This window comes from Gouania willdenowi, chromosome 17 (assembly GCF_900634775.1).
Source record: "Gouania willdenowi chromosome 17, fGouWil2.1, whole genome shotgun sequence".
In the NCBI taxonomy this organism is placed as follows: domain Eukaryota; kingdom Metazoa; phylum Chordata; class Actinopteri; order Blenniiformes; family Gobiesocidae; genus Gouania; species Gouania willdenowi.
The window spans coordinates 30,883,619-30,903,276 of NC_041060.1; the positions used below are offsets into that span (position 1 = coordinate 30,883,619).

The following is a 19,658-nucleotide window of genomic DNA, read 5'->3' on the forward strand; positions in this document are numbered from 1 at the left end:
CTGTTAAACAACAAAGCCTAAATAAACACAACCACAGTGTTAGACTACACAATGCATTTAGACCCTAATTGAGGTCAAACCAACCCTTTTTTCTCCAAAGTTAAACAATAACATTTTATATTTACCTTAAGACAGCAGTAACTGTAATAATATAATGCTTATAATGCCTTTTTTTAATGCCAAAATCTGTGGGTGTATCCAACCTCAAAATAATTCAACAACGAATACATCTTTTTTACAAGAGGGTACATGTTATTCTATGCCTTGGAGCTTCCATTTACTGCTTGTTTTATTCATACAAGCAATAAAATTAAAATGATAAATCTGACCAGTCATCATCCTTTCATAAGTCCACTGCTTAGATGCATCCCCCTGTCGAGCTGCTGCTGCACAAAGTACTGCTAAATCTGCATTACAATACACACACCGCGCAGTCCTGTCTTTATGTTCAGTGTGTAACGATCCTTTGTCTTTTCCGTAAACTTTGATTTTTATTACCTTTTCCACCTCTGCAGGCTCTGCATAGAGCAGCCCGCAGAGTGCCTGTAACTAGGCAACGCTTCTATAGCGGAAGTAAAAGTATCAGTGCAGCAAGAAACACAGTCCGGGTGGAGTGCAGTGTGCTGGGTACAAAAATCACACCCAGTGGCTCAGTTAATTTACATCTAATCCATTTTCTTAAATCAGTTTAATCGATAAAATCATTTTGACCTTAATTGTAAAAAATATTTGAAGGGTTTCTATTGACTTGACATAAGACCAGAAAGCCAATACTGTAATTTGACCCTGAAACCAAGATCATATGGCTCCTAAAGGGGGAAACTTTCCCATGCTGATGTGGTTACATTTTCAAACTAGAACAACAGTCATCTCTTCTTCAACATATCCATAGTGAATAACTGGGGCACTGCGTGGGCAGCTAACAGTTAAAATCACATTCATGCCACAACGATTTTATCTAACTCCTAATCAGCGTTGCTAACTCTCTAGCTACAATTACCATAATCAAATCCACAGGATGTCTGCAATTTAGTGCATACAATGGCAGCCGTTTACATGTTAACTGCAATCGTTTCCGGGTTTTACAGGCTTCGTTGTGTGTATTGCCCTAATCAGTGACAAAACGACACTGCAAGAAGATGCGAGGAAAGACGTCTAACTGCTATCCCCTACTGTGTATGTGTGGGGTGAAAAGCTGCTTCATATCAGCTCCATATCACTGACATCCAACCCTCAAACTGAAAAGTTTACATGGAAGCTTTCATTCCTCTTTAATTCAGAATAAAAGTTACTGTAAATCCTCTTTAAACTGACCTTGTAAACACTTCATTCCTAATGCAAATTTAATTCTAACTTAAACTTGGATCAAAATTAGGTAGCTGATTTATTCCAATTTGAATTCAGAATTAAATAATTCCTCTATCTTGTAAACACTTAATTCCGCTTTAAGTTAATTCCGGTCATTCTGCGCACATTCACACGGACACACAGAGTTATTACGCACACTGACATCGGCAAATGAAACAGGCTTCATCAGACAGGTGATACTAAAACCAGGAGACGGAATCAATTCTGCCCCGTACTGCATGTACAGGCTGTAATATCACCAAGTTTATCATTGTACCGGTTGTTAGAGCTACTCTCTTTACCAGGGAGCAAATATTTATTTCTGGTTATTGTTTTTTAGAGTTTTACTGGGCTTTATTTACCGGTGATTAGTTCCTATCTCCTCCTCCTGCTCCGTGGAGCAAAGTGAAACTGTGTGTTATTGTCGAGCTGCTGCTTCAAAACTACAATCAAAATAAAGGTGAAAACAGTTCACATGTGTGGTCTTCTGTGTTGTAGTTGACAATAAAAGGTTTGTTGTGTGTTTTTGTCCCGACAGACATGATACGTCACATTCACCCCCTGTCCTATCTGAGCCATCCCAACCCCCAGACTTAAAGAGGAATTAAATAAAGCCAAATAAACCTGTTCTCCATGTAAACACAAAGTAGTTTACATGTAACTGTGGCCACTGATCTGATTTTTAACATGCAAGAAGTCCAACCTCACCTGACACTAGCTGTTTTTATTAACTCCTGTGTGTTCTTTGACAGCTTGAGGATTCTAAGGTTCCCTCCCTGAGGTAACATCCATTACGGCAGTCTTTTGAGGACACCATTGGCCAAACTAATGAAATGCAAAGAAACAGAAAAGCCTAAGCCTACAGCGTGTGGCTAAGAAAACCTCGGTTTGACAGAAAAAAAAAAAAACCCTTCCGCTCCTGGTCAAAAACAATATCTTTAAACAGCATGTTAAACGCATGGTTGAAAAACTTTCCTCTCCACATCGTGGGGTCTTTGTCTTTCAAAACATGCCACAGGAGATTTTCATTAGAGAATGCAGTTTCATTAACATCATCCCACGCTGCTGAGCTCTGCTGCATTACAATGACACAGGAGTGCCCCTCACCATCAACCAAGTCTCCACACAGCAACAGCTCGCGGGGGGAGGGGAGGGCAGAGAAGAAAGAGAGGGAGAAACAGGGAGGGCTAAACAAAAGAGAAACTGATTACCCCTGGTCCTGGCTCGTCCACGAGCCAAGGGAGGGAAATCCATCACCTGCAGGATCAAACGGATACTTGTGCACAAGGTAACGTTCAGTGAAAGCTGGGCCCGCCCATCTAAGCAGTCTCTTCCCTTCCCTGGCCATTGCTACCATCTCCCCTCCATCCCCTCCAACCTTGTGAGTCACACCAACAGCAGCATGCAACTTTTAGGTGCACACTGTGAAATCCAACACAAGTGAGAAACTTTACTGTCTCGAATGACCTCAAGGCTCTTCTCCATTAAATGGCACACCAGTGATATATTCCAGTTTTTATTGCCATTTGTAGCATTTCACAGTAGCTACATCCTCAATCTGCAAATAGCAAACCCAATGAAAGCAGCATTGGTCATGGCTTCTGTAGGACATTGTTCGGGTTATTATATAGCCATTTTTTCACATTGATGCTCACACCAGACTTAATGTTTGAACAAATGTAAATGTTCCAGGTGTCAAACAGAAGGACTGTTGCTGGAGTAAACACTGAAAGAAATGTAAATGGCTGTTATTACAACCACTCAGTGCGTTCTGCAGAGAAGGGCTGCAATTAGCCACTGAACATATGATTTCAACCATCTTGGAAGTGTTTAAAGCACCAGACAGAACTCTTTTACATTATTTATGTTGCACAATGGTTTCAAACTAGGACAAATGAAAAAAAATAAAAGCACTAAATTAAAGAAAATGGTTTAGCCTGCCAGCATAGGGTATAAGATCATTATAGCCGCATTATTTGCTCCATTAAAGATGGATAAGTTCACAAATCTCTGAATAATTGATTCTAATATTTTCAAAACAAGATGTACACACCCACTATAATTCCCACAACCTTTGAATATAAAATCCAAGACTTGAGCTAATATCTGCACAAAGAAGAGACCGTAAGACACAATGCGCATCCAGGAAAGCAGCAAATCTGCCTATAAAATCCCCAAAACATCATGTAAGCAGAAAGGACAGGATCTTCACTGAGCTAAACCACATTTGAGCCGCTTTACAAGACCAATAACACGACTCGCAACGCCACAGCACTGCACCGAGGCTAATTGTTTAAATATGTCAGGCTGGTTCCCATCTTCTCTAAAATGTAACACATGTAAACTAGCACGCACCAACTGGCGTGCACGTTGCTTCACAAGCACAAATTCACACAAGCACACTAAAATGCAGACAAGATATTTCAGATATTTTAACAACTCACCATTGAAGAGGGGCTGTTGTATTTCTGTGATATCTGGCAACACAACCTTGTGTACATCTTCAGAGAAGCCTGGCCTGCATGATGGGGCACCCCTGCCCTCTGCTGCAGTCTGTAATGGATGGGGGGGGGGGGTGATGGACAGAAGAGGATGGAAAGAGTTAGGGAGGGTGGGGGGGAGATTGAGTCATAAATCAACTTTTAAAATATGCCTTCTGTTACCTCCCTTAGCCTCTTGGTCACGTTCTTAAGTCCCCACAGTTGTACAAAAGCATCTGTTGTTTTTATAGCAGGGGCCGCAATTAGTATAATGAGGCCAAAAGGGTTAAGCATTAGCCAAAAAGCAAGGCTAGGCAAGAACAAGCCCCATTTGTCCGTGTTAGAGGCCCATGCACAGGGGGTGATAGCAGGGGCTTTCAGCACAGCCCCTCTGATCAACACACTGCTCTGCACAAACACTCACTCTGAAGTGCAGCAACAAGGGAATACAATAAAATAAAAAAGCAGGGGAGGGAATAAACATTTATGATGCAAACATCTGAACAAACACCAAAAAACAGAGGCGGACACTGATCTGTGCTCTTCTTTCTGTCCTTATCATGTTCACATGGGGTCAAGCCAAAGTCTGAAAAGGGCCTATGCAGCAGAAAATATAGAATGGAGTTAAAATAACAAAAAGCAGGAAACAACTTACAGATAGTGGACCCACAAAACACAAGGGTGTGTGTGTGTGTGTGTGTGTGTGTCATGTTAGACAGATCATTAAACAAATACCATTCCTAAGAGTGGCAATAGTAAGGTTTCTTCTAATATTCTAGTCTTATTAACAAGTAGATTAATTAAATATTACTGCATGATAAAGTGACAATAATCGTCACAGCACCAGCATAACGAGCCCAAAGGACTCACTGTAGTTTCTCCTGATTTCTTGTGAGGACTTTGAACCAAAGGGGCAGTGAACGCACCAAAAGAAGAGGACACGCTGCAGCAATCTACATAATGCCCGACTGTAAAGGCAGCGTAAGTGATCGCTACATTAATGTCGGGCAAAAACCTTCAAGCATTACAGTCTCTATTAACCAAAAACAATATTCTCCACCATAAGGATTCGTGTTAACGGACGTAGCATCTAAGAAACGAGCGGTTCACCCAAAACCGCAACCAATGCTATATCCATTGTGCTTTGTGGTGAAACGTTTTAGTCCTAAATGTGTGTTTTATCTCCGTACATAAAGCCAGCAGCTGTCACTCATCAAGCCGAACAGAGAGCACGATGTTGGGGCTGTGAGCACACATTTACCTGCAGTAGAGCCTGTAGCAGCAGCAGCAGCACCACAGCACTGCCCTCGTTTAGCAGCCAGTACATCGGAGCAGCCGTGGACGTGTAATCCGCAGGAAACACGAAAACACGACAACAAAAAGAGGAATATCCGAGCGCCGCGGTGGAAAGAACGGTTCCTCTGCGACACAGACAGGATGAGCAGTGCAGCCGGCGGTGGAAACAGCACGAAGCACCTTCTTCTTCCTCTCTGAACAGTCCGTAGTGAGGCTGTGTAGCACCGCCTGGTACTGAGGCTGCTGCTTCATCCAGTCCCACTGAAACAAGAGCAGCTCCAGCCGCACGGATAAAACACCGCCCATCTCACTGCCTCACCCTGCTGGTCACACACACAATTTCAGGGCCTGGACATCTGTCATGCCTGTTTCTCAAATGGGGGTACGTGTACCTCTAGGGCTACGCGATGACACTACAGGGGGTACTTAAGAGAGAGTAGAAAATTAACAAATAAAGGGTCAGTCTTGGTCCCACCCCAGGTGTGATATGACCGGAAATGATAAAAACCATAGAAATAAATCAATTCAGGAGCCACTAAATCAGTGTTTTTCAACCATGGGGTCAGGATCCTATATGGGGTTGCCTGAAATTTCAGAAAAAATAAAATGAACATTTGAAATTTTTAATTATTACTCTTTTTAAATTAAATTAGATTAAAAATAAAACACAATCTTAAACAACTGTATTTCTATACCTTCGCTTTGTGAATCTAGTTAAACTTTGTGAATCTAGTTAAACTAAAATGTAAAATAAAAATAAATCTGAACTCAAACATGATAAAAAAAACTAATTCTACCAAAAATGTCTTTGGAGTCGCCAGAAATTCTTGATATCAAATTGGGGTCACGATCCAAAAAAGTTGGAAATCGCTGCTGTAAATACTTTTTCTTTCCACTCATTAACAAAATGAGATTCTTTAAAATGTGTGTAATCACTCATTCATTCCATCATTATGCTCTATAGTTGTTTTTAAAATGCTGCAGTCGGACAAAGGGGTCACTTGGATTCAGAAATGAGATAAAGAGGGGACTCGTGCCAAAAGAAAAATTGCTTTAGCACATGGGAAAAACTTCATATTAAGTATTTCCAGTCTCAGTTCTGATGCTGCCATTTCCATTCATTTGAAAAACTGCTTCACAAGTATTCCTAAAATAAAACAATAAAAAACAATAGGTATAAAGATGTGTTTTATATAAAATATAGAAAGAGAGCAAACAGTATTCTTGATGCTGCTACTTTTGATTTTACAGTGTAGCTAATCAGTGTGTATGGAATGTATTCACAGAATATAGGACCTGTAGAACTAATATACATCTAGTAGCATAGTGTTTTAACTAGGCTTTACACCAATCTGACCGGCTATATCGAATCAGCCAATATTTAGCATTTTTTTGCATTTAATGATTTTGTGACATACTGTAATGTCTTATTTTGCCGATCCGATCAATGAGGTCATTCTTGTGATGAAACTTTTTCTAGATGCTCCCATTGCATTGTTATTTCATCCGTCTCGTTTACTCTGAAAACGTTCCACACCACCGACATGTTTGTTTTACGTGACACCGCTCTGTAGTACAAGCATTTCACTCACATTTGTTGGTCGGGGCGCAGCGGCAGCTGCTTCTCGAGTCTACCGCAAAGTCAGCATCTGCTATTAGCCTCTCTATGTGTGTGTGTGAGAGCTTGTTTTATTTCGGCCCGTGGAACTGCGGGGTGAAATGAGACTCTCCCGTTTACTTTCTCTTTAATACTGGATATTTCAGTCGGTTTCAGAGGGTTGTTAGACACAGGAACAGGAGCGTTTGTGTGTGTGTGTGTGTGTGTATACACTGCACCTCCGCTGTGTAGGATTTTAAGCAACAGCAAGTTTTGCGATTCCACAGGACCAGGAATTATGTCTGCATTTCCAGTGTCCCCTGCCTCAACAGATTGGTTCCTAACTCTCTTGTAGTAGTAGATAGCAAATTAAATGGTTTTCAATTGCCGGAGTGCAGCAAAAATGGTCAACTTCTCCACTCCCTCACAGTCAAAATGATGTGTTTAGGTACCGAAACATGGTACCGAAACTGGTACCCATCTCTACTCATATGATCGGATCGGTGATCATTTTTTTAAACTCACTGATGGGTGATGGGCCCAAAAATCCTGATTGTATAAAGTCTAGTTTTAACATCTGTAGCCACCAGCAGCCACCCTCATTAGATTGGTACCAACCCCCAGATACAAACACCCTCAATGACAGAGCTGCTGACCTGAGAAGTTAGATCATGAGAACAACTAAATCCTGGCTTCCCTGTTAGCTACAGAAGCTGGGTTGTCAAATAACATCAGAATATCTTCTATAAGAGGTAAATTCGACCCTAGGTACCTTCCTGATATACACAATCACTGACAGTAACAAACTGATCCACAGTACAGCAACAGTAATCCTACAGATGCTGGGATATAGGATGGGAACAGTACATAAGAACCAGTCCCCTCCATGGAAGAGATGGTTAGAGGCCAAGATAAATGCGACACAGAGAGAGGTCAGCCAGTCAGCATAGCAGCAAATGGGCATTATCGTGAATATACAGTATTTGCACCAAGAAAACACAACATCCTATTCCTGAGACTCAAAACTGTTCTATCCATGTGACTGAAGAGGTACACCAAAGAAGTGCAGGACAGTACAATAAATAGAATGTTCTCCACTGAGCCAGCCAATGTGTTAAAAGGTAATAAGTGGGTGGAGAAAAGCAAATTCATGCTTGTCATTGGGTTTCGAAAATATTACAACAAAACATGATGCTGGATTTAATTATAATCCCTACTACTTCATTTGCATGTGGTCTACTAGTACTTTTAGTCAATCTTTTGGCTTTACTTGTGCTTCTAGTTGGCTAATAACAGTCCACTAGTGAGATTTAAAATGTACAAAGATTTAGTTTTTATGTAAATGTTTTTGAGCACTAGTGCGAGAGTAGAATTTACTAGTAAAGCAACAGCGACAATTTTGTGTTACTAGTAGTATTAGTAGTTCCAAAGATCCAAAATGAAGAAACAATCAGTTACTTGCTCTTATGGATGACATTAGGCTGTATAGTACGAATGAGCCAGACATGGACTTACTGAGCCACACCACCAGGATACAAATCAAACATCATCGGAAGCCATTCAAAATTAGACAAGTCTGGCCGGATGGTATCAAAAAGAGTTAAATTAATAAGGACTAAAGGAGTTGATTAATCAGAGGGGAACCTTGGTGATATCATGACAGCAACAAGTACCTAGGGATTCCACAGGTTAGTTTAAACTATGGGGAGGCCATACGGAAGTCAACAACAACTAAACCTGCAGCGAGTAAGGCAAGTCCTGAGAAGTTAGCTGAACAGTGAGAACAAAGTCCAAGCAATCAAAATGTGAGCACAGCCGGTCTTCAGATACCCAGCTGGGATCCTACGCTGGCCAAAGGAGGAGATTGAAGCCAAAAGACTTCAAGAAAAGAAAGCTCCTCACCATGCATGGAAGGTTCCACCCCAAGTCCAGCTGCCTGAGGCTATACACTAGTGTTGTGGTGGTTTTGGATGAAATGAGAATAGTTTTAGGGTTGCTGGTCAGATGCGGACACAGGGTTTATTTGGTCAATGGGTTTTGGAGGCAGACTGGTCTGGGATTCAGAGGTTTCAGTGTGTGTGTATCAATGAATCTGCTGTTGTACGGTGCTCTCAGGGTTTTGTTTGTTACTATTAGTGGTAGTCATAACAATGACAGAGGCTCAAAGAAGAGATCTTGGTAAATGCTATCAGTGTTCAATGGTATCTGGCCTACTTTGGGCAGTCTGACCAGAACTGACCAGGAGAGATTCTGTTATCACATATCAACTAGAGCGTGACCATCGAACCCGTGCCTGACGACTGATATTTAGAAATTATTCTCAGCTTTGAGTTGGGCTCCGTCATACAGCATCAGCGCATTGAACATTTTAAATTTAAAACAGCTTACTATGTAGGCAGCTAATGGGCCTGTTTCACTTAATGCAAAAAATGTCCAGTCTCCTCAGTAATAAGACGGGGTGCTCCGCGGCAACGCAGCCACTTGTCAAAGTCCACTTCGCTCTTAATTCCCTGAAACCTGGCAGGGCACAGACACGCCACATAACCGCTGCTCGACAATGTGCAGGCTTTTGAGATCACACAGTAGTGACGACAGATATCTGTTGGCTAGTGCAAGAGATACAGATTACAGACAAAGCGGAGAGTATACTGTGTTAACGTGCGCATACTGCGCTGTGTGTGCTTTTGCGCTCATCTGAGTTCCAATAGTTGCTTAACAAAGTTGGGCTTTCCACACAAATGTTAATGTGTTCTTAGTATGATAAAAAAATGTAACTGTTGGGCTCGGGTCGGACTCAGACATAAATATCTAAATGCCTGTCAGACCCGGGTTGGGCTCAGAAAGAAAGATGCAGCCCATTGTGCACTTCACTATGCACTAGTGAGCATCAATCAACTATCCAGGATGAACAATCCAAACTCCAGGAGTAGATCAAGAAGATACTCCAAGGAATAAGGTGCTCAGTGAATGCCTCAGACAATCACCAGACAAGGGCAACATGGAGGGACAAGTCTCTACATTGTGGACTACCGTGGCTGAGGAGGTAGTGGGGTCGTCTACAGATCCAGAGGTTGGGTCTATACTTGTCTATGTGTCGAAGTGTCCTTGGGCAAGACACACAGCCTTAAGTTGTTCTCAATGGTTGACTAGCGCCTTGCATGGCAGCTCTGTCCCATTGGTGTGTGAATGTGAGTGTGAATGGGTGAATGAGCTGATAATGTGAAGTGCTTTGGGACTACCTGGGTGGTTATAAAATGCTATATGAATCTATTTACCATTTATCAGATAGAGGAAGTGGGTGATATCAAGAAGATCTAGCAGTGGCTGGAAAAGATGAACTAACAGACAGTGCAGAGGAACTAGTCATGGCAGCACATAAACAAGCACTGAACACAAGAGCCATAGAAGCCAGGGTTTACCACAGCAGATCAGTTCATACCTGTCAAGTATCCCGTTTTGGCCGGGAAACTCCCGTATTTTACCCCTCATCTTCCCATATTAGTATTTTCCCGTATTTTAATGTAATAATAATTAAAACATGCCTTACTAAACTGAACGCTGTCACTAGCCTTGTGAGAACTGCCTCCTGAAATGGCCTGAGTGGCAGTTCTCGCGAGATTAGTGCTGACAACAGCAACAAACCTGGAAACAACTCAGAAAAGAGATGATGAATGAAGACGTTCCGGCAAAAAAAAAACAAAGAACTGGTGTAAATATGTTGTGAAATGTGACAAAGAGTTTATCTTCCTAAAGAGCAGCAGGATGGGACACAGTTACACATTCTGTTAGATTAATAACTGAGATTTTAACGTCTACCACAGCAGAAGGAACGACGTAAGTCACCATGAAAAATCAGCCAATCACAAGCTCCACAAATATACACTGCTTTAAAAAAGTGTTAAAGAATGTAAAGTCTGCAACAAATGTGTCTATAATAAGTCATTAGTGAATACCAGAGAACCACATGAGTGAGCATGAAACAGTATAAGAAAATATATAATGAAAATAAAATGTTTGTCTAACTTAAAGACAAGCAATGTAAAATTAACATTAAATATGCAACGTGTTGACTTGTTTATAAACTGTAAGTATATTAAATAAACACATGTGCTTCATGTATCCATTTATGTTTTTATTTAGGCTGTTTTATAATTTAGGAATTAGGGCTGGGCGATATATCGAGATTCAAGATGTATCAAGTTTTCTATTTTGGTGATATAGAAAACTACAATATTTATATATAAATATATATATATATATATATATTATGTATCAAAATGCATGTAAAGCTCAGTTAGATGGATTGCTGTGTGCACATATTGTGCAGCTGTTTGTTAATAAATGTTCCTGTGTAGCATTTTAATCCAGAATTGTCTTTCTGGTCTGACTTTATTTGATAATAGGAATGTTCACAGCATTTCAATGTTAATAATGGTCAACCTACCAGACTCTAATCACATAATTGTATTTAGTAAGTGGTTGACAAGTGGGTATTTTAGATTTCCTGTACACCTATCTTAAAATATAAGGGATACTGGAGCTTGGTTGGGCGGGTAGGACGGCTCGTAGTGGGTGCCAGCAATTTTCCCTTATTTTCAAATCCAAAACTTGACAGGAATGGATCAGACCACGGTGCAGGTTGGTCTGATCTGCAGTATAGACTGGACAAGTGTTATATTCCTGAGTGTTTTAATTAAATCCTGCTGATGTTTATGCTTACTAACAAAGACAGGACATGTCATGACATTAAGAGGACCTCGTCAATGTCAGTAAGCACTGACAAGGCTAATGCTTACTGACATTGTGAAAAGATAGTGTCCCTCCTTGCCAAGTCAGAGTTGAGTTTACAACATTATAGTTCACACTTCTCAATATAACTCACTTAATATAATGTATATTGTGTCTACCTGATATTCATAGAGGACATCAAAGTGTCGTGTGTTTTAGTATTATGATTAAAACCCTTTGATATATTTAATTTTAATTCATAACCATTGATACGTATATAGGAAGATAGGACACAGTCAGCTTTTGCACGGTATGGTCCAAATAGATGTTATCTTGCTCGAGACTGACTATGCATAGCGCCCACATTCTCAAAATGTATATGAAGTGTACTTATAAAAAAGTTTAACTGCAACTTCTATAAAAATAGCATATATGATACTAAAGATTTATTCACATAGCTTTCTTTAAAAGTCCTCGTAAAGGAGCTAGGAAGAGAAAAAAACCTGGCCATCAAGGAGCGATAATCACTGCCGTTTCGCTCAGCTCAGATGCTTGTAGTGATGCTTAGCTGTGCAGGTAGTTTTCTAGCGATTCCGTCAGCAACATATGAGCTAGGCTTCCCACGGTGTGGCAGACGGACACAGTCAAGCGATGTTCCACTTCCTCCAAGTATCCAATTATCTCAGGGTCCACTCTTGTGTTGGTGTACGAAGTTGGATTGCCTGCGTTGACTCCTGTCTGCCATTGCTGCTCTCCCCGATCAATAAAGTTCAGCCAGTGTATACTCATCCATAGAACATTTCATTGTGCACGCACAAATAAATGAATACATAAATAAATGGGTCAATAAAGAAATGGCATTGATGGCATATACTGTATTTTCAGGTATTAGGAGATGTATTTATTTTTGACATATATCTGTTGGTATTTCTTTATTCATTTATTTTCAATCATGGCAGAGTTGGTCCTCCATATGCCGATGGTTCCACCGATGGGTTTTTCTGAGGCAGATTTTCTTCTTCTAAATCACTTGAATGTCTTTCCACTCTCTCCCCTATGAGCTGCTCCAATGTGCAACAAGAGCTCGCAACAAAAACTCCAGACACGTCAGAAGTAGATCCAACACACATCTTTATGTTCCGTGCATTAATAAATAAAACCATATCAAAGAAAATGTGGAGGAAAAAGCACTACAACACCTAAATAAAGAGGGAAATCTGAGAAATTGTGAAAGAGCCAATGTAAACAATGCTCACATATTATTTTTTATTGGTAATACATGCATGATTAGCGCAGTTACCCTTTACCAGGATGACTATCAAATTCATCACATTAAAGAACGATTCTGTGACATTCAGTATTTTGTAAGACTTTTTATTTACTGCTATTCATGCTTAAGCATGAATAGCAGTAAATTAAGTGTCTCATAGGTTTATTGACATAGTATTGCAACATGTGCTATATAATTGTTACTATTACAGAATTTGTAATCTATATTATATGAATACAAAAATATTATATATCAAATGGCTTTCTGTGTCGATGCATATGCTCACTACTTTACACCCCTGCCCTTATGTAACACACCTGAAAGAAGAACGCAGAAATATCCCCTCCCATATAAATAAACTCACCTGACGCCTAATTTTTTACACATATTTTTGAAATGTCTCAAGTCATGGGACAGTGATTTAGCCACACAGCATCAGCTCAACAGGCAGTTGTGCTGACTTTGTCCTCTTGACATGACCAGTCACATTGTTTCAGATGCTCACCAACAGCAGGGACATGTAGCAAGGTTGGAGGTACCACTTCCTGGGTTGGCTTGAGTTCCTTCACAGAAACAGCAGCAAAGAAGGCGATGTCTGTAAGAATAACTGGGGGTTTCCACTGGATACGTCTCCGCAGCGCCACGGCACTGATCCGGTTTTGCCCCGCTGTCCGCCGTCTGGTAATCCCCCCACCGGTTGCGTTTTGAGTGCGCTACGGTGCACTCCAGTTTGAAAACTGTGACATCACGAGACAGAGGATTTCTCACAATATTTATATAATCGTGCGAGAACGCAGTTAAATGTATGTGTTATAAACACAATAATAAACAGGTCAGTGTTCCTAACGAAGGAGAACAAGAAGGTTGGACTCTGGATTTGTCATAGACACATTTTTTATCAACAGTCAACAGAGAAAAGATAAAACTGCACCAGTAAAACATGAACTAAATCAAAGTTGCTGCAGTTTACAGTACATTTACAGTATGAGAGGAATCAATATAGTGGATGTGAATTTGTTTTTACACATTACGACGTTTTGGTGATGTAGGTACTCTGTTTTATTTTGAAAAGTAACCAGATATTTTATCGTGGAGTACGTGCTTAACTTGTTTAGCTTCATTTGCTCTGTGCTGATTGATGCGTATATCTGGTGGAGGCCACCGGACTGTTGGAGCTGGTAAGGAGCAGACGCAGCGCAGCGGACCCGGTGGAAATCATCAGATAGACTAAAGCGGAAACCTATCAGCTCCGGCGGTGCAGCGATGACGTAACGCAGCGGAGACGCATCCAGTGGAAATTGAGGGTTACGCACAGGCTGCTGCAGCCATTCTGCTTAAAGCTGTTAGTTAATACATGGTTGTTCGACATAGCAAAATAGAAATCTTGTTATTGTAAGAGTAAGATTTTCAATATTTTCTTCCGGATCTTTTGATTGAGCAGCTCCGAGGACAAATGACATGAGTAGTATAATTTTAATGAGATTTATTTACATGCAAAGTTTAGTAGTGTAAGCCCACAAGCAGGTGGCCAGAGGAAGACGTCTGTGTCTCTATCTGTACTCTGTGCATCTCTGTCTGTGTCTGTTCCTCACTTTGTCTGCGTCTATATGTGTATCTTCATGACTGGACCCTCCTTGGTATCCAGAGGTGTCTGGTACCAACATGATCATATAAAGGACATGCAGACCAACTCTGCTCGGCTCCCTTTGTGACTTTGGGGTCATGAAAACAGTTCACAGTTGTGGGTGTTCAAACCCCACAGCAAATTCAAAAGTGTTACATTTTTGGTGTTGGCAGACTTTGTACAAAAGCAGAGTTAATTTTGCTCTAATAGAGTCACATTATTTTGATGTAACTCTGGGGTGTATAATATTAGTAGTTAAAATCGAGTGTTAAAACAGTGTTTCTATATCAAATCTGGAGGTGTTACAATGGAAACAATAACTCTTGACTCTTTAACTCTAAACTCCCACAGTGTCTATAACACTAAAAGAGTAAATTCACTGACTCCGCCCCCAGCATCACAGGCTCTCACCGAAGCGACCATTCAGAACAATTTGCTTTCCACATGACTGAGGTGTTTTCCACGCTTGGTAAGTCATTTTAATCTGAGATGTTTTTATTTGTCATTATTATTATTATATGCTGTTATTTGCATTGACCAGCTCACATATGACAGACCCTTTGATAAGCAATATTCTAATGAAAGTGAGAGCATGTACATTGTTCCACATATTTCAGAATATCATTGCCTCTTAAATGTTTATTTCCCAAGGAATTTCTAAAAGTTCAAAACAAAATGTAAACCTTTTTTTAGTATTATTTACAACTCTTATGTAGTTAAAAGAAAAAAAAAAACTCTTGGAGAGTTAATATTTAGACTCTAACACTGAGTTAGTGTTACTAAGTGTTAAATTATTAACTCCAGACAGATTTAGTATTTGACACTTAATTAGAGTTAAGGTACCTCTCCAAAAAGAGTTAAATTAACACTCTCTGGTGTGGACCCATATAGAGACTTTAAAAGTGTTGAAATCAAATCTGACAGTGTAAATTTGGGCATGCTGGATTTGCTGTGCGCAACATAGTTTGAGGGACATTCAAAAATACTGAAATAAACCTTTTATAACAAATTCATTTAAAATGAAGGTCATTTTGAATCTGTGAACATCAGCTGAGAGGTCAGGCTTTGCTTGGTAACTGCAGCTGTCGCTGTACCACACTTGCATACTTCACCACACACTGTGACCAGCCCTCTGTCTGGTAGAAACGCAGAAGTTTAAAAACCTGTTTATGCAGATGAACCCAAGCATTCTGTCTGTAATCTGTGCCAGACCCTGCCTGCGATGTAAAACACATGCCATGGAACATTGTGGACTGGGTGTCCTCCAACTGGACTGCGCTGCAAAATCTCTACACAACGGCTGGTTTGTAGGGACATGCCGACAATAGTGCAGGGAGCTAAACGCTACTCTGAGAAATCAGGCGCTGTTATAAAATGCAGAGCAAAGCTGCACTTTAGGTCACAGAAATAGGGGCCATTTTGTTCTCAGACAGAGCAGAGGCAAACAAAGAGGTAGATAAATCAACCTTTGTTATTCTTTTCCTTGTCCAGGACTCTTAGTCACACTTGCTGCCCTCCCCTCACGATGACCTATCGACCCTTCTAGAGACCACGGAATAGGAATGCTAACACTGGCAACAGGATAAACCTCATCAACTGCAATATCATTTTTCATTATAAAATCAAGACTGTGCACAACAGTAAAAAAAAATCAACAATTATAATCTCCAGATCTATATAGATCAGGTGCAAGGGTGCAGGTGCATAACCCATTTCAATTCCTTTTATCACTGCACTTTAATTCAACCTGCTGTTAAAAGGAACACACTGAAGAGGATTAGGGAGCATGCTGTGCCCCGTAAAATCCTTGCCGGTTACTTATCTTAAGCCAAACCTGTTACAGACAAAACTATCTAAAAAAAAAGTTTAAAACAGTCAGGTATTTTAGGAGTGAGAGATCCCCTAGGGTAGGAAGACCATGTTCTCATTTCCAAAAAAGAGGAAACTTGGACTGACCTTGGCATTTAAAAAAAGTACTTTGACATTTTCTTGAATATATCTTGTTGTAACGACAAAATACAATATAGTAGATGAATAAGTTCTCCGTAAGGTTTAAGAATTCATTTCTCTCTTTATAACAAAAACAAAAAAAATCTAAAAATAGAGGTCACTCAAGTCAATCATCTTTATTATGCATAAAATAATCTGTCCTAGAAGAACTGCAAAAATACTGTCTTAGCATCTCTCAATCAATAAAACTATAATAAAAACATCACCTTTAACAAATAACAGCAACAAGAAACTCAAAGCTTACAGAACGGCACATAATCATCAATATAAACACCAATAAATATCTGTGAAAGTTTGCAGAAACATTGTTAAAAAAAAAGAATAAGATTCATGTATTGTCATTCATAGCACATCTTAATCAAAAGGAAAACACACACACACACAGTATACACTATACATCCATATATTAACTTATGTTTTGCTGACAATGGCATTCCCCTCTTAGCTTTTCATTTAAATTCTGTTCGTTTCAGACACCTCAAAGACAGAAGGTGCTGTAAATGTCACATTAGAGATAAGTCAGTTGCCTCATCAGGTTACTTTAAAAGCAGTGCAGTGTTTGATCATCTGATTTGTTGCTAAAAATATCTCTTGCAGAGTATGATATTTGGGGCATTAGATTCTGGAATATCATTAATTTCTTCCAGTAAAGAATTTTCTATAAATCGTCTTTTCATGAGCTTCATCCTGATGGACGTGAACTCACCAGCATTGTTCTATAGTGACACGTAATTAGGTCCCCTAGCAGCCCTGTAAAGAGACTGAATTTTGTGACATGAAGATTCATGAAAATCGTTTTTTAACATTTAAAGAAAGGCTACCTTGTTCTCCTCCTGTTCAATACATTGTTTTTCACGTTAATAAAACATTCAGGTGGATTTTGGATTGAGTGACAGAACTCCCATCTCCCTACAACCAGTCTGATCCAGACGGTCTATGGTAATCCTACACACAGAGATGGTGTGTCACATTCTTTATTAGTCAACACAGACGCTCACAGGAAGGCTTCAAATTGTGACAGAAAATGCCTCGTGTGAGAAAATGATGTGTCACTTTGAATTTGTGTAACTGATTGGCACAGTGGATTTGTGCATTGAATGAAGTATTTATTATCACTTTTTTTGCACTGGAAGTATTAAGGAGTTTTTACAGTAAATGAATATTTACTGTCATTTTGATGTATTTTTCAGTAAAGAGAGCACAGTGAAACATGTAACACAACATAAATCACCAAAGCCTACACCAAAGGACTTGGCGAAGGATTGAAAGACACATTAGCAAAATTTTTAAAAATGCTTATTTCTTAATCGGGCGATGCTACATGTAGTAATAATCTGTGATAATAAACGCATAATAAATCATTCCTTTGAGTGTTTTGATTGTCTGTGTAATAACACAGATGTTATATATTAAAAAAAGTGTTGCCAAAATTAAAAAGTTTAATTTAGCAAGGAATGTTCTATATTTCTTTCTGTTTTGGATGATGATGACGCGAGCCCTTGTTCTTAATTTTTAAAGCTACAACTTACAACATCATGAAGCTTTTGAAACATACTGATTAGCATCTTGCATAGTGCTCCATACAGATAGAAATGACCCATATTCATCAGAAAAGTGTATCGCAAAATATTGCCTTTACCAAAAACAATGTCATTTTGTTTATTTTTCCTAAAATTGGCACAGCGATCAACCTCATAACGCATATAATAAACATACATTTATGTAAACTGATGAGATGGGGGTGGGGGGGTGGGGGGGGAAATGCTCCATCTCTTTGATTAATTCATAGAGGGCGATCTGTCATCTCTGTTTGCCTGGAAGGGGAGGAGGAGGTTTTAGCTGAAGCTACTTTGGACTCTGGTGCATTCAATCAAACTATATTGTGTTGCATGATTCATAATTCCATTCTAAAACCTCTAAAAAGTTTCTGTGTTGCACGGACCACAATTTACCACATTTTAAATGTGCAATCGGATGAGAAGTTCATGTACAAGATTGCCGTGCAGTTTATGGATAATATGATCTATGAGCCTGAATAGCTCAGTGTAGTGTAGACAGACGACATTGTTTTAAAGGCAGGACTCAGCCGCGTGATGCATGTTGCCTGAGATGCTGACATTGCAGTTGACTCTAATAAGCACTTGATACCTGAGGATTTCTCCATTCCACACCTGTTAGTCTTCACAATCAGGTGACGTGTTGGGTGTTGTGTTGACGTGGCCTTGATCGTGCTTGAACAGAAATGAACGAGGTCAGCAAACCTTTCACATCCAAGGCATTTCTTCATGCTGACTTTGTGTTGATATAGGAATATGACAGCTTGGCCTGCACTCACCAATTGGAGTGCACAGCTCAGTATTTTCTCTTGGATTTTACACCATATTATTCACCAACACTTTGGTATATGCAGCCTGGTCAGTGTATGTTTTGGTCATTGAATTTTCTGTTCAGAAAAATAAATCTAAAAACTTTCCGTTTTTCAAATTGAAAAACTAAATTTGAAATTCAGGGCATATTTCTTCATCAGGGTCAAGAGGGGATAAATATGCATTTAAAAATCTGTTGATTTTCAATTATTAGATTATGGTGTGATTTTTTTTGTACAAGAAAATCTCCCCACGTCTTTCTGAAAAACCCCACTTTGGTGCACTACATTTTCAGCAATTTCCGCAGCCGAGAAGCCTTGTTTTGCTATTTCAAAAATAATTTCGGAGTACGGTTCCATAGAAATTTTAAAACAGCATGGAAAATATAGAGATAATTTTGGCGCTAGAAAAACAGCAGTGTCCCCATATATGTGCTCTTATTTTGAAAAGAAAGACTTCTGGTGTCATGGTCTGAGTTCACATCATACTAAAATTGTATATGTGCATATACGGGCATGCGCGCACATGCGCACTACCGAAAATTGAATTTTTGCTAAAAAAAAAAAATGTATTCATTTTTGTTTATTTTTGTTTTCAACGTGAACACGAGTTTAATTTGTTTATTGGATTATGTTAGCGTTAGGGTTATAATCTCAGTACGGAGGTAAACTCAGACCGTGACACCGGTGTCATGTACTTGTTGCATATGCTTTCTGTAAAAGGATGCAGGGGTGGAGGGAGGAATATATTCTTTTTTGGTACCAATGCAATTAATTGACCTCCTTTCAACATCTGGCTAATTACCTCATCAGCGGCAATCCCCTGCATGTCAAAGGTTGCTGTGGAACAAATTAGTGAGTGGAGAGGAGCAACCCAGTTCTCAAAGCCTTTATCAATTTCAATCAAGCTTCATTGTTATGCATTCAATAAAAGATCTCAG

General features: G+C 39.6%; 1 protein-coding gene across 1 annotated transcript in view; it reads right to left on the reverse strand.

The window, feature by feature from the left end:
* Positions 1–5,404, reverse strand: part of cdh2 (cadherin 2, type 1, N-cadherin (neuronal)) — a 100,106-nt gene extending 94,702 nt beyond the window's left edge. Inside the window, exons 1-2 of the mRNA XM_028472540.1 lie at positions 5,089–5,404; positions 3,792–3,900 (exon numbers count right to left, since the gene is read on the reverse strand). Of these exons, the coding sequence (XP_028328341.1) occupies positions 3,792–3,900; positions 5,089–5,154 (175 nt within the window). The 5' untranslated portion in view covers positions 5,155–5,404. The remainder of the gene's footprint in view (positions 1–3,791; positions 3,901–5,088) is intronic.
* Between the last annotated feature and the right edge of the window lie 14,254 nt (positions 5,405–19,658).